Genomic DNA, 15,660 nt, shown 5'->3' on the forward strand with positions numbered 1-15,660 from the left:
TCTTTCAATTAGCTCCTTCCCCTCTTCAATTTTTTTTCCGACTCCGAGGTAAAACCAATGTCAAACGTAAAACTTTACACGATAAATTCTTATGAAAGTTTAGCAAAAATTTGATAATTAGCTAGCTTGCTTCACATATTTTTGACATCGACCCTATAAAGCGATGACGATGAAACGATGATCCTTAAACAGAATGGCATTGATGCGATGGTACGACAGTGCGATGACAATGATGTCATGGCACGGTGAAGACATAGCGCAAAGGTGCGATAGCAATAACATGGTGCAATGACAGTGGCGCGATGGTACGTTGACGATGAAGCGTTCGATATTTACTGTCGCTCCACCATGCTATCGCATTATCATCATTCTATATGTATTGCATTGTCATAGCAAATCGTCGCACTGTTGCTTCTTCATCATCGAAACATCGCTTTAGTATCGTCACATCATGTTGCCATCATCCTTTTTGATTTCTGGCCATTCTATTTCTCATGATTAAGGCAAAGAGGCTTCGTCAAAATTCTGTGAAGAAGCCGCTTGGCTAATTATCCAATTTTAGCTAATTTTCCAGAAGAATTTATCGTAAGTTTGTCGTTGCATTGGCGTCGGAAGCAAATTGAAAGTGGGTCGGGGTGGGGAGCTAATTGAAAGATCTAAAAATCGAACCGAAAACAAGAGGTCCAGTGGCCACATCGCTCACCTGAACAACTAGCTAGGAAAAAGCAACAAGAGGCCCATGGGACTATAAGTCACCTGAGTATCATGTAACAACTTTCCAACAATTGAATTTGATTCGTGTTTTAAACCAGAGGCCATGAAATTCACAATTTTGAAAGAGGCACCATTGCTTATCATAACTATACACTTACCATCTTACTTTGGTTACTTAATACCCAGAGGTAGATCAGAGTAACAAAGAGAAATGCATTTCCACTTTATCAGTTGTGCACCCCATCCCACAGGAACCACTGACCCTGGGGCAACATCTTTCAAAATTTTGGAAATTTTAAATTTTGTATCATCATGTTGTTGAGTAATATCAAAGCGCATATTTCAAAGCATTAAATTATTTCAAACTCTGTAACCCCCCCCCCCCCCCGTGCATCTGTCCCATGGGGCCCAGAATTAACCATTGTGGAAGAGGCAGCTTTCTTAGTCATAAATATGTACTGAGATCATTGGCTTAATACCCAGGAGCAAAGGAAAAGATTTCTAAAGAATTCATGCATTTTCATTATGTAAACATTAGAGCCCCGCCCTAACACAATAAGCCCTGACCCATGGCCCTGAAATTCACAAATCTTAAAAAGGCATCCTTCCTCCTCATAACTATGTACATAGTTCATTGGTTTAATAACCAGGTGCAGAAAAGAAGATTTTTGAAGAATTTATGCATTTTCACTATTTAAATTAATAGAGCCCTACCCTAACACCAAAGCCCCCAACCTAGGGGCCATAAAATGCACAATTTTAGAAGAGGCAGCCTTATTCAATATAACTAAGTATTCAGTTAGTTTATTTAATACTCAGGAGCAGAGAAGAAGTGTTTCAAACAAAAAATTCATTTTCACTATATAATTTAGCCCCGCCCTAGCACTAGATCCCCTGACCTTAGGTCCATGAAATTCACAATTTTGGAAGAGGCAGTCTTATTCAATATACAATTGGTCAGTTTATTTAATTTCTATGGCAGAGAAGAAGAATTTCAAAGAAGAAATACGCACGCTAACTGTCGATTCCCGCCTATATTTTGGAACCTTCAATATAAATAGCCATTTGGCCATAAAATCTTTGTTTAGTTCAATGATAATTGATGAATTGTCTTAATACCATCGCTAAACAGTAAATTATTCATAATCCCAGCTCTTTAAAAAGGGGGGTTAGACGATATTTTTTCATTGAAATTGAAGTTTCAAGCATCACCATATTTCAAAATAGTCTTGGATACGATTAAAATTAATGTTCCTTATATCTTTTCTTTTGTTTTAGGCAAATAAATAAAACATAAATATACCAATGAAATATAATGTTTCAGTTGTAAATCGCTTTGAAAATTGTGGAAAATAAGCATTTTTATCGTTTTTGTCAATAAACATATGCCCCCCCCCCCCCCCCTGTCACACAAAAATCTTTGGTATGAATCTGTGAAATAACATTCCATATTACCTGTAAAAAAGAATTTTTGTGACACGGGGGGGGGGATGTTTTAAAAAGATTTTCCGTTTTCCGTTGATTTCTATAGTGAAAAACACAAGTTTTACCAAAATTTTAAAGTCATCTCCCTTTGTTTTCCTAAATAAGTAATGTTTTATGAAAATCCATATATTAATTATCTATAAAAAAAAAATAGTAAAAATTCATCGAATATGTAAACTTTTGAAAATTGACCTGGGGGTAGGCGGGAGAACAATACTATCGTTCGCAGTTCTCTATGCATTTTCACTGTATATAATCTATATAGCCCCGCCCTACCACTAGAACCTCTGGCCCTGGGGCCATGAAATTCACAATTTTGGAAGAGACAGACTTATTCAACATAATTATGCACTTGGTTAGTTTATTTAATGCCCATGAACAGAGAAGAAGAATTTCAAAGAATTTATGCATTTCACTATATTTATCTATATAGCCCCGCCCTAGCACTAGAACCGTTGACCTTGGGGCCAGTAAATTCACAATTTTGGAAGAGACAGCCTTATTCAACATAACTATGCTTTTGGTTAGTTTATTTAATGCCCAAGAACAGAGAAGAAGAATTTCAAAGAATTTATTCATTTCACTATATTATCTATATAGTCCCGTCCTACTGTAGCACTAGAACCCCTGACCAGTTTTGGAAGAGGCAGTCATTTTCAAGTTAACTATGCACTTCCTTAGTTCATTTAATGCCCAGGAGCAGAAAAGAAGAATTTCAAAGAAATAATGCATTTTCACTATATAATTTATTTAGCCCAACCCTAGCACTAGAACCCCTGACCCTGGGGCCATGAATTTCACAATTTTAGTAGAGAACTCAATGCTGATTACAGTCATACCAACAGTTTGAATGCTTAATGTCAAGGAGTAAAGAAGAAAATGTTTAAAGATTGCACTAACTTTAGTGCTTTTAGCCCTTACTCCCAGGCCCCAGGGAGGCAGAGACCATGAAAACCATAGTTTTTGTTCCCCTTTACCCATAGATGCTATATGCCAAATTTGGTTGAAATCGGTTCAGAGGTCTCAGAGATCAGAAGAAGCTGAAAATGTTCAAATGTTAACGCTTGACGAACGAGGTACGAAAACGGATAGCAATTAGTCACCTGAGATTACTCAGGTGACCTAAAAATCAGTTCAGTATTGAAAAGTTTAAATATAAAGGTGGGTTCAGGGGTTGGGCGGGGTTATTTGAACAAACTTTAATCTATATTTTTTCATGCTTTATATAGATGATCAATCATGGGTTTAATTTGCTGTTCTTGTGAAGAATTTTAATGATATTTCTTATGTATGCCTACATTAAAAATTAAATTGATGTGGCCCCACTTTAATTTAAGTATTTAATTCCGACCACAAACTTTTTTCTTTTGATTATCTAATAATATAGTATACAGGTCCTTGATTTATACAATAATTAATTTGGCAAAAAGTCTTTTCACTTGATCCCTTGGAAGTAGTAGTACGAATCTTAAATATATCGACCAAGATGTAGTGCTAGACTGGCTTGCCGATCCTCGATAATCATATATAGTCGTTTCGTAGGAATGAGACAGGAAATGCCTGTCTAGATGTTCAGCATGAAATGAAATCGGGTTTGGCATACAATAAAATCTAAACTGTGATACAATGTTTACAAAAAAAATAGTGAAAATTTATACTGGGAAAAATCATCTCAAGCAACGGTTCTGGAGTCCGCATATAGGTACATTTGGATCGTGATTTGTGACGATGACTAGGAAAAGGATTTACTACTTTTCGCTGACTCCATTCGATACCAAAGAAGCGTGTGCCCACCAGGTATATCAAAATAATGTGCATCATATACGATAAAAAAGGCTAGCATGTTTTTTCTTTAATTTAATCCATTGTAACAATGTTTGTCGTATTCACAGATTACAGTATTCTAATAATATCCCCCTTAGACAGGCCTGACCATTAACATGCTTAATTAAGGTGTGTTTGGTTTTGATGATTCATATGTCCATATCCAGATCTCTGCATGCCATTCGCTACAGTAGTTACATATACCAGTAGTAGTTAGTTGGCAGACAAATCTGGATAGAGAACGATCTGGGCGTGTTTGTACATTTAAAGAATGTAGATAGCATTTTACTTACTGTAGAAATAACTGTAAGACAATGCACTAAGATCCTGTATTTATATTCATAGACATCCCCCATCTCAATTGTTAAAAAAAAAATTATACATCTAAGATGTACATTTTTGCTAACAATTAAGATGGGGAGTGCCTATGATGTTATTGTCCTGTAACAGAAGGCTGGTAACAAAATTGAAAGGTCAGAGATGAGCAATATGCAATGAATGACTCAATATTATTAATGCAGAAAACTCAAAACTTCCAGAACAAAAGATTAAATTTACTTGAAATGGAGACTTTGGGATTAAGCAAACTTATCAGCTGCAGAAAAATAAAAGAAAGACGTTTTCAGGATTTTATGCCACAGTAGCAACATAATGTTTTACAACTAATTTTGACATATGACCTGACTACATCAATGTATAAATTCTCTTTAATTCAGCATTCCAAGGGGAAGAACTTGACCTCTACATTTGCCAGATCTCAATTTTTATGCCTTTTTCCATGGTAATTCTTAGAAGGAGGGTCTAAAATCCTTTGCCAAACATACTGATAAAGCTAAAAAAAAAAAAAAAAGAAACCATATACAATCTCAAATGAGAATTGTCTTATCAAAAAATGTTTGACAAGATTAGAAACATTTTAAAAAGCAACATTCTTCTGGAATTAAAATAGGTAAAGATCATTCAAAATATGTGGGTTCTTGACAAGATCTGAATTTCAGCTGTTGTTTCATATTTAAATAGCCAACATCGGAACTATTATTTCGTCTTTAATTCCGTCGCGGTTTTAATATTTAGTGTGTCTAACGAGATCTCGTTTTTGGCGTGAACTTGGGCAACATTTTGTAAACAAGGACGCGCTGCTGAACTTGTCATGTCTTATGATGTCAAATAACCGCGTCTTACCTACAAATAACCATGGTAAATTACCATTGTATTGCCGTGGGATGTAACAATGACTCCAGGAAATCTAACTTTATTAGTAAAAACCCGCATATGGTAGATAAAAATGGAAATGTTGTCACTTTTTATGTATTGCCGTCCGCAACTAAAAATCCAAAACTTCGGCGCCAGTGGATAAATACACACGGTACTAGGTCGTAAAAATATATAAACCTAGTAACACAGATCATTGGCACGCAGTATGCTCCAGACATTTTGTAGATGGAAGACCCACTGACACTAACCCAATACCAACTTTATTTGAATATAATAACTACATGCATGACCAGGCCCAGGGTAACAAGGAAAAAGGAAAACATTGAAACTTCAAAATACAAAAGTACTTCATCTTCCCAGGGGTTTGTATTTTAGCTTCTCGATCAATGATAATTTTACATAAAAATGTGAAACCCATATTTCTATTATCAGATTATTAGGCCAAACGAAAATATATTCTTGTTTCCTGTTCCCTGACCAAAAAAGAAATAGGGTAGGTAGGTAGGGAAAAAATTATTTTCAAAGCTCAATGGATGGAGAATATGTATCATGTAATAACAAGAAAACAGTATGTTTACACTTTACAGAGCAGGTTTATTAATAAAGATTTATAAAATAAATTAAGGTATCCTGTGCACTTTAGATGTATTAGCTCTGTTAATGTTGTTGGGTGACTTTAGTATTTCAGGAAAATAGCCCCCCCCCCCCCCCCCCCCCCCAAATGAATATAAAAAATAATTAGGGTTGCAGGCTAAAATGTTAGGGTAGCTCGGGTGACAGGAAACAAGAGTACATATTAATTTTTCGCGTAAAGAATATATTCAATATAATTTGCATGAATAATCAATATCTAAATTTCATTCAGAAACACACACACACAAGTATCTTTTTATATCGCATGAATTATGTTGTAATAAAAACTGTTAATCAAACATTTTACATGCAGAAATGAAAGTCACTCTGAAGGAAAAAAACAAAGGACTTCACAGACTAGTGTATTTGTCCAGCCAGTACCAGTGGCAGAGTTATATCAAGGCATACAGCATGAAATCATTATTCCTGACAAGGAAGGAGGAAAAGGTTGGAAGACACAGTTTTCTTAAAAATAACTAAATACATAACACTTCTTTGATTTTGTTTAAAAAGTTTGTCATTTATCTATGTTTTTTTTCTATTATCAGAAATGTCTGGATTAAAGAAACTTGCATAATCAATAATAACAAATATACCCCAAAAGATCATAACCAGTATATTTTCATATGCATAAAAATATGCTTTTGTATATGTATTTTTCTTTCACAGTTCCAATTACAACTGATACACCTTATTCCCTACCTGGTATCATGCAACATGACCACCCATATGTAGCGAGTCCTATGTCAGGTTCATCTCATCTTAGTGACACAGACTGGGCAGATGCTGATACCCAAATAACAAATTTGGAACATGAAAATAGGCATCTGAAGGTATTTTTACAGCAGAGCAATTGTTTTTTTTAATTATTTCATGTTATGTCACATAAATACATGTACAGGGTGTTTGAGCAAATATGTATTCTCTATTGTTTTTAATGTTTGTTTAAAAAAAATTTAATGTGTGCTTAACTTTGTAGGTTCATTGTGAACAACTCGAGGAGAGGATAGTGGCTTTTCAAGAGGAAAACACACAACTGAAAAATCAGTTAAATGAAAGTGAAAGACAAAGAAAGGAAGTTGAATCCAAACTTCTAAACAAAGACAAACTTTTCCGAGAGATTTTAATAGATAAACTAACGAAGTGTGACAACCATGTAAGACTTTTTCTTGGGCTGCCTTCTCTTCTGTTTTTAAAGGGTTTGTTCGACATACTGAATGGCGCAGCTTCCAGTATGAAGTATTGGACTCGTAGATCATCAAGTCATGAAAAAAAGTGGCACTCAGAAAATTTAAGGAGACCTGGGAAACAAAGAAAACTGCAGTTATTTGAAGAATTCATTTTGGCACTACTTCGTCTGCGTTTAGGCCTGAACACCATGTTCTGTTCAGTTTTGTTTGGCGTGTCTCAGTCCACAGTTTCTTCCATATTCACCACATGGATGTGTTTCCTAGATCAGCAATTAAAACCATTACTTAAGTGGCCATCAAGGCAAAAAATAAAAAAGCATATGCCTCTTTCCTTCCGTTTAAAATACCCAAACACAAGAGTCATAATTGATGCAACAGAGATCTTTGTTCAACGTCCAAGGAATCCTTCAGCTCAGAGCAGAACTTGGTCAAATTACAAAAACAAGAACACTTTCAAAGCACTGGTTGGGATTTCACCAAATAGGGCCTTTACATTCATATCTGAATTATGGTCTGGAAACATTTCAGATCGCAGCATTACTCTGAGAAGTGGATTTCTAGATCTTATTCAGCGAGGTGATCATGTTATGGCAGATCGCGGATTTCTAATTAATGACCTCCTTCTTCAAAGGGGAGCACAGCTGAATATGCCACCATTTTGTCGACCATGTCAGTATGGAAAAGGCAAATACTTGACATCTAAACAAATTAAGGAGTCAAAAAACATTGCCTCATTGCGCATTCATGTGGAGCGTGCAATTCAGAGACTGAAAAGTTACAAATTCTTTGATGGTATTATGTACATAAAATCATTGTCTGTTGCAAATCAAGCCTTACAAGTAGCGGGTATTTTTTGTAATTTTATGGCTCCCCTTGTCAGCAAAGTTCAGAAAAAATAAGATTTTCTAACTAAGTAAATAAAATACCATGATTATTGTTTGCAAGTGCTATAACATTACAAGTGCAACAACTTAAATTTTGTTGCAAAAGTTCATTCTTTCACATTATTTATTTGATATTTATATAGTTTACTGTTTTGACTGAAGGAAGTTTTATGTTAGTGTTATTTGTTATGTACTGTTATATTGACATATCTATTATTACAGATTTACTGATTAAAAGTTTATATGAAGGACAAATCTTTTTTATCAGTGTTCCGTAATGCTGCACTAAGTCTGCAATATTCAAAGCATGTAGGAAAAAAATGACTGATTTGGATATGTTTTTGAAAAATTTCTTTAATTGCATAATAATAAATTCAACTGATGATAATTTTTGGAAATATAAATGTCTTATAAAACTTGACAATTTTTTGTTTCATACATCCCCATATTTGTCCATTGAAGAACACTCTTTCAGAAAAAATTCCTGAGTGTGTGTACAAAATAAAATCACAATAGGTACGCTTTGTAACAGCCATTTGACACATCATTTGACAATAATATGGTGAGTTACTGTTTTTCCTTAAAACAGGAAATCCATTTCTTAGTTCAAAATTTTTTAAATCACATGCTGCTGCCTCCTTTGGGTTTTTATCTTTATACTTGTATGGACATTTAATTTCGAGGCACCCTGGTAAACAACAATCACACTCTAGTAAACCATCTGGTGAGGCACCAATGAAAGGAAGCTCATCATCGATTATCAGGCCTGCACTGGAATATCTTAGATTAGTGTGAATTTTCCCATTTAACTCCAAATACATATCTCTACCTTTTGCTTCATATTTTCTACCATGTACAAGTGCAGGAATACAATTAGATTCTGAAGTAGCATATTTTTTACAAAGAATTTGTGTAACAAGGCTACCATTTTCATTCCGACCACTGAAATGCAGGCAGTTAAACACAGATGATGCAGTGATGCGACCTGCTCTTTGATGATGCCATACATCTGATGAGTTTTGACCAACTGTACATTTTGAAATTTTGACTGCAAGATTTCTGTCAAAATAAACTCTAAGACCATCAACAAATTCTTCAAAGGAAGCATTTGGATTCATCACATAAAAATTTTGAGCAAATTCAGTCACATTCTCACACACACTTTCTTCAAATTCATACTCAGAATCAGAACTATCAGATAGGGTATATGCTGCACATGCAGCCAATTTTTCTGCTTTTAAAAGTTTGTATATATCTTTTTCAGTTCGATTGTTTAATTGTTCATTAGTAACAGGTGTGTATTCTTCATCACATGCCATGGGCTGAGGTTGGTTGTTTGGTTGCTGTCTTAGATCAAGGTCAGTAATTTTTACTGGTCTTGTTGACCTCACAGGATTTGTCCACTTAGCCTTTTTATCAGTGACACCAATCTCTGTTCGATCATTCAGTCCTAGGCAAAATTGTTGAAGTCCAAACAGCAAAGCAGCAATATGCTTACATGTACCATCACCACTACAAAAAAATTATGGTACTGCTATTTATATTATGAAGTCAAAATTTGCCATCTTTATTCATGCTTTGATACCTTTGCTATCGTTTAAAAAAAATACCATTTATACATGCAGAATTTTAATTTTGCGAATCGTTGAATGCTTTAAAAAATATATTATACTTTTTTAAAAATCATTACAGCTTTTCTTCTAGAGAACAGTTAGTTATTTCCGCAATCTGATAATTTTTTCTTTTAAAAACATTGGATAGAAAATTCTGATCTGTATAAATATAAAATGCTTATAGAGCAGCCAACATATAAGGAAAACACTGATATCATGTCACAACCTAGAATTATAATTTCAATCCAATGTTTTCTCAAACGTCCGCGACGAATTATTGTATAATAGATCTAGTACATACGCAACACATGTGCACTCTCCAGAGACAACTGTTCCATTCTCTTGTACCAACAGCCACATTTTGTAGGGCTCAGCTGTCTGTCGTTCCTCTGGAGTGGATGAACCTCTGATATAACAGAGATTAGAGTCGAGTTTAGACATGGCCACGTTACTAATGTGACCATTTGAATGCAAGCGGTAGCTGTTGTCGGATTTGTAATTTTTCAGTCTTTCATTTGTCCACAGGCAACTGGTTTTTAAATAATACTGAATATCATACGCCTCAATGGACGGTATTTTATCTAAACAATCATCCCATTTAATATTTGGGGAATTGGGATGTGGATATGTTACGCCATGGACAGTCCTACGTTTCAGTCGATCTGCAGATTCTTGTGCGAAATCGCATTTTGGCTGCAAATTTTGTCTACACGCTTCGCGAGCTAAGTCTAATAACTCATGTTTTCTGTAGCCCGATACCCTTATACCACGATCTGTCAAAAATTTCTTTAAATCGGGCAAAGATTTTTGCACAAGAAATGATTCGTTCTCTGCCATTATTTTAGCTACCGATTTGTTTACAAAAGTTGCCCAAGTTACGCGTCATTTTTGTGACTTCTTTTTTAAAAGAGTTCCACAATTTTGGAGTTCCGATATTCCGTATTGGTAATTGCATGTACACAGTGAATTTAAATGGATAAATGCATTAAAATGATGAGTACATCTGTCTTCATCTTTGATGATTCAGGGGTATATAGTTTTTGCCCTGTCCATTCGTCTGTTTCACTTTGTCCACAAAAACATTAACCTTGGCCATAACTTTTGAGTGGAAGGGACTATGACTGTCATATTTCACAGGTGTATTCCTTGTGACAAGACCTTTCTTCTGGTACCACAAAATTGGACCTCTTGATCTTGTTCGACCCAATTTTACAAAAAAAAATCAAACTTCTTTCGTGGCCGTAACTTTTGAATTGTTGGCACTAGGGCTTTCATACTTCATCTGTGTATTCACTGTGGCAAGACCTTTCAATGGGTAAAATATTTTAACTTTTGACTATTACCTTTGAGTTTAACCAAGTTTTCAAAAACTTTAAACTTGTCCACAACTTTTGAACTGTTAGTACTAGGGCTTTCATATTTTACAGGTACATTGTGTATTCCTTGTAATGAGACCTTCCTTCGGATACCAACATGCTTGACCTGTTGACCTTGGAGTTTGACTTGCATTGCATTTGATAAACTTTTAATCCTCACCATAAGCTGCCATAGGGGGCATCACAGTATTTCACAAACACATCTTGTTTTCTTATGTTTGTGTCAAATTGTAAATTTAAAAAAATGTAACATGTAGGCCTATTATGAAACACTCTATAGGTTTACTATTACTCATTCGTTTTACACTATATGTAAAGCTAACTTTCTTTATATCCAAAGAACAAAGCAAAATCCTAGCATCCCATAGCATATCTATAAGTCATGGCAGCATTCAAGATTTTTCCCAATGCTAATTACGTCACTTCCATTTCACACAGGACATAACACACACAAATGATTCAAGTTTAATTTAATACTTCTCAAACTAATTGATAGTTACTGGTGCTGGATTAAAATATTTTGAGTTAAAAAAAATTGGAATATATCTTGATTTTTATCAAAATTATCAAAGATTTAAGACAGCAAAAATGGGGTCACGGAGCAGGGTTGAAATTGACTCATTTACATAATAAACACTTCATAATCTTTATAGCCATACTTACCCCGGTAAACTCATATACTCTATCTATGTAATTGTATGATTTAGTTAACATTTTAGAGTCAGCAGTTGACAACAATTTTGAAAATTTGTAAGTCCCAGAGCAAAAGTGTGTTATTGTTCTTTGTGATACAGATGTATATTTACTTTACCAATTTTAATTTGTATTTCAGTTAGAGAGAATGCAAAAGAGCATCCAGCAATGAATGTAGAGGAATCAACTGATTTTGGCAATCTGCCGATTGTCGTTTGGATTCGGGTATTGGAATATTTATCACTTAAAGACAGATACAGTGCATCTCTGGCGTGTTCAAACATTTACAATGCATTTAATCACCCCACACTATGGCAGAAAGTAACACTAGATGTAGGGGGAAGCTCAGGAAAACACAGAAACTTCCACTGTGTTAAAATTCCCAAAAGAAACTTTCTTCTCGTTCGTAGATTTGCAAAAATGTTCTATGACGTTACCTTTTTTATTTGTGAGCCCTTACATGTGAGCTTTGGAGAATGGAACACTGTTTTAGAAGAACACATCAAGGATTTTAAATTGGGTCATCTAACATTGGATGTAGGTGGTTTGAGAAACAAACCAAATGTATCAGAAATGAAAATTCGTACCGAAAATATGAAGCCTATGGTAGACATAGTTAGAAATCAGTCACATTTAAAGACTTTTGTCGTAAACTCATGGCCAGTATTTGCTAACTCCTTGCAGAATCCTGATGAAAATATATTTCAAGCTGTTATTGAAAATAACAACATTAAAGGTCTGAGAAAACTAGGCTTGTTTAAATGCGATTCCACGGCTTGGTCTGTGCGAAGACCACATTTAATTTCATCAGAGTTGACTTTGAAATTGGTGGATCATTTCAAGAACTTGACCCATTTAGCCTTAAGATCGCCTATGATCACGTCAGATCTTATCTCGAGTCTATCATTGAGGGGTAGAGAGAAGCTTCAACAATTACACATAACAATTAATTTTATTCCTGAAGATGAATCCTTCAAAATGCCAACAGTGAATGAATCAGTTTGGAAAGATTTCTCAAGTTACAACACGAATGTGAAAGTGAAAGTTTTGGTTTTGTCAAGAGCACCACATTACAAACTAGAGTGTTTCCTGAGGCCTTCCTGTCCTCTCTATGAAATAAAGTTTGGAGAATATATCAGAAGTGACAAGGAATTTATCGCTTACCTGGTGGATTCTTTCAATTCGACACTGGATACATTTGAATATAACGAAGAGGATGGAGATTTTGAAAGAGAACTAGTTACTCTTGTGGAAAACTCAGACCAACTGTGTAGGTTAAAATACTGCGGCAAAATCAACTGTCAAAATGTTATACGTCTTGCGAAATTGAGAAAAAAGAACTGGGAGTCGTTTCACTTGATTAGAAAGAACATTTATAAAAAGAATGTCGAGAAGAATCCGGAAATGACCATTGACAGTGATCAAGTTATAGCGAAAAATAAGGATGGAGTGTATGTCCTTGTGGATCTAGTGAAATTTCACGAACAGGTTTCTATGTTAGACCACGAAGATGAGGAACAGATAATGATTGAGAAAGTGTCCGAATATTTGGGTCGAGATTGGTTTCCTGACAAGTTTTATCAATAGTCAATATACAAAGTTTACTGTGCGAGAGTTTACTCCCTAAAGGAAATATAATTACTGTCCAGTGAATTGTCCAAAGTTTTATATTATAGTCCATTATACGTAGTCAATTCAGAGAAGTTATTTAAGAAAAATTGACTTAGGCAACCTTCAGAAAATTGTTTGGGTGTCCTCTCCCGACTTGATCTGAAAATATTGGATGGGTAGGTACATGAGAAATTTGTTATCTCAGAAAATAATTTTATTTTAATTTCAAATCTTTAAATGTACCAAATGTTTTTTGCCCAAACGAATATTAAACAAAAGAAGAGATTTGATAAACTTGCGTAATTGTTGACAATTCATGGACATGGGAATACTCTTTGAAGCCAAAAACGAAGATCAATAAGAAATTATGTGGACTCAAAGAAAAAAAAACTATCGTCTTATTATTGTAAACGGAAGCAAGAGCTGCAATACCTGTATGTTTTGTTATTTTTTTTTCTTCAAATAATACATGTACTTGCAACCGAATGAAAGACTCTCAATGGTTACTTCCCTTACTTGTATGTTAAAATTTTACTTCCTGCAAAGGTCGATTTTCAGGGTATTTTTTTCCTTTACCTGACAATGCTGTTGCAAATTTGCAATAAGCATAGAGAAACGAATAAAATTTTGAAGAAAAAAGTTTACAGACCGTTTTCATCCCATGTATTACTAGTATCTAGATCTCAGCCATGTGAAATATTTTTTCCAAAAAGGCATGAAAACAATCAAAGAAAAATTGTGCAATACAAGATACTAGCTAGTATGTTATAAGAAGTTATTTTCATCAGTGTCTTTTGGGGCATGCATTACATGGGTTTGCTGCTGTTTTCTGGCCATGTGTACAAAGACCTTGAATACATGCGGAAAATGTAGCTTCGAATGCTTTGAAGGATTGAAAATATTGAGAATATGTCGTTTTCTTACTTAAGGTGACATTTTTGTATTTTTTATTAAACAACCCTCGTAATCAAAGGGACGTAGTGTTTAGAAATGATTTCTCAAAAAAAAAATTGAAGATCCATTCCTTCTCATACTTTGCATTCATAATAATTTAAATAATTACTTTATATATGATCTTAATGAGCAAGGCATTTAATCAATCGGTGCTGGTGTGACAAGTCTACTGTTCTCTAGAATTCATCACTCTTATAGCTGGTGAGCTCTTTCAACATTATAATATGGTATCCCCATGTATGTACTAGTATCTCCATCAATAAATGAAAGAAAAAGTGAGCTAGCTCACATACCCCACGCTCCCCCAAAACTTGACAGTGATACACATAATGAAAGGCACAGCTAGTGCACTTTAAATACATAGTATAGATCAAAAAGGGCAATACATGTAATTGCAAAAAATTTTCACATCAAAATGTCTTGCATATGAGGACATTTAAATGTGGAATGAAGTTTCTAGATAAATAATGGAATCAAAATTTCTTGGCATTATACAAATCCAAACATTAATTTGAAGTGGTTGGGGGGGGTGGGGGGAGAAATTTTCTTGAATAATAGGCAAAACTCTTTGGGATAAAATAATGGAATATGTCCTAAATATCTGCATAGGTGGAAGAAACTATGTACAACAGTTTAAGAGGAGTGGTGCTGACAAACTGTTCATCTGTATATTCAAAATATGGCCAAAAAGTCTAAGTTGGAAAGTGTGGAAATTCCCGGAAAAATAAAGGAATCGGAATTTCCTGGTAATATGCACATCTACATATTGTGTCCTAAATATCTGCAAAGTTTGACGAAATTCTGTGCTGTGGTTTATGAGGAGTTGCGCTGACAATCTGTTTATCTCTATATAAAAGGTATGGCCAAAAACCTAAGTATTTAGTGCGGAAAGTCCCAGAAAAAATAATGGAATCAGAATTTCCTGGAAATATGCACATCTACATATTGTGTCCTAAGTACCTGTAATGTTTGACGAAATTCTGTGCAGCGGTTTATGAGGAGTTGCGCTGACAAACTGTTCATCTCTATATTCAAGGTATGGCCAAATGCCTGAGTTAAAAAGTGCGAATATTCACGGAAAAAATAATGGAATTGGAATTTCCTGGGAATATGCACATCTAGACATTATGTCCTAAATACCTGCAAAGTTTGACGAAATTCTGTGCAGCAGTTTATGAGGAGTTGCGCTGACAAACTGTTCACCTCTATATTCACGGTATGGCCAAATGCCTAAGTTAAAAAGTGCGGAAATTCCCGGTAAAAATAATGGAATCGGAATTTCCTAGTAATATGCACATCTACACATTGTGTCCTAAATAACTGCAAAGTTTGACGAAATTCTGTGCAGCGGTTTATGAGGAGTTGCGCTGACAAACTGTTCATCTCTATATTCAAGGTATGGCCAAATGCCTAAGTTAAAAAGTGCGGAAATTCCCGGAAAAAATAATGGAATCGGAATTTCCTGGTA

General features: G+C 34.8%; 3 protein-coding genes and 1 long non-coding RNA gene across 4 annotated transcripts; 3 read left to right on the forward strand and 1 right to left on the reverse strand.

The window, feature by feature from the left end:
- The first annotated feature begins 3,865 nt into the window (after window positions 1-3,865).
- Window positions 3,866-13,809, forward strand: LOC134277054 (F-box/LRR-repeat protein 21-like). The gene is made up of 2 exons (XM_062759323.1): window positions 3,866-3,996; window positions 11,767-13,809. Exon 2 carries the CDS (start codon window positions 11,796-11,798, stop codon window positions 13,212-13,214), a length of 1,419 nt encoding a protein of 472 aa, XP_062615307.1. The 5' UTR covers window positions 3,866-3,996; window positions 11,767-11,795; the 3' UTR covers window positions 13,215-13,809.
- On the forward strand, window positions 5,583-6,562 carry LOC134277051 (uncharacterized). The gene is made up of 3 exons (XR_009994178.1): window positions 5,583-5,600; window positions 6,185-6,318; window positions 6,541-6,562. It is a non-coding gene; the product is annotated as an uncharacterized LOC134277051 (long non-coding RNA).
- On the forward strand, window positions 6,573-8,095 carry LOC134277053 (uncharacterized). Its single transcript, XM_062759322.1, has 2 exons — window positions 6,573-6,704; window positions 6,851-8,095. Exons 1-2 carry the CDS (start codon window positions 6,582-6,584, stop codon window positions 7,958-7,960), a joined length of 1,233 nt encoding a protein of 410 aa, XP_062615306.1. The 5' UTR covers window positions 6,573-6,581; the 3' UTR covers window positions 7,961-8,095.
- Window positions 8,320-10,429, reverse strand: LOC134277062 (uncharacterized). The gene is made up of 2 exons (XM_062759328.1): window positions 9,860-10,429; window positions 8,320-9,457 (listed from the first exon to the last, which is right to left on the reverse strand). The coding sequence occupies exons 1-2, from the start codon at window positions 10,393-10,395 to the stop codon at window positions 8,320-8,322; spliced, it is 1,674 nt and encodes a 557-aa protein (XP_062615312.1). The 5' UTR covers window positions 10,396-10,429.
- Window positions 13,810-15,660: the final 1,851 nt, after the last annotated feature.

Source organism: Saccostrea cucullata, unplaced genomic scaffold (genome assembly GCF_032062105.1).
Source record: "Saccostrea cucullata isolate Sc308-1 unplaced genomic scaffold, CSIRO_AGI_Scuc_v1 ctg1380, whole genome shotgun sequence".
Lineage (NCBI taxonomy): Eukaryota > Metazoa > Mollusca > Bivalvia > Ostreida > Ostreidae > Saccostrea > Saccostrea cuccullata.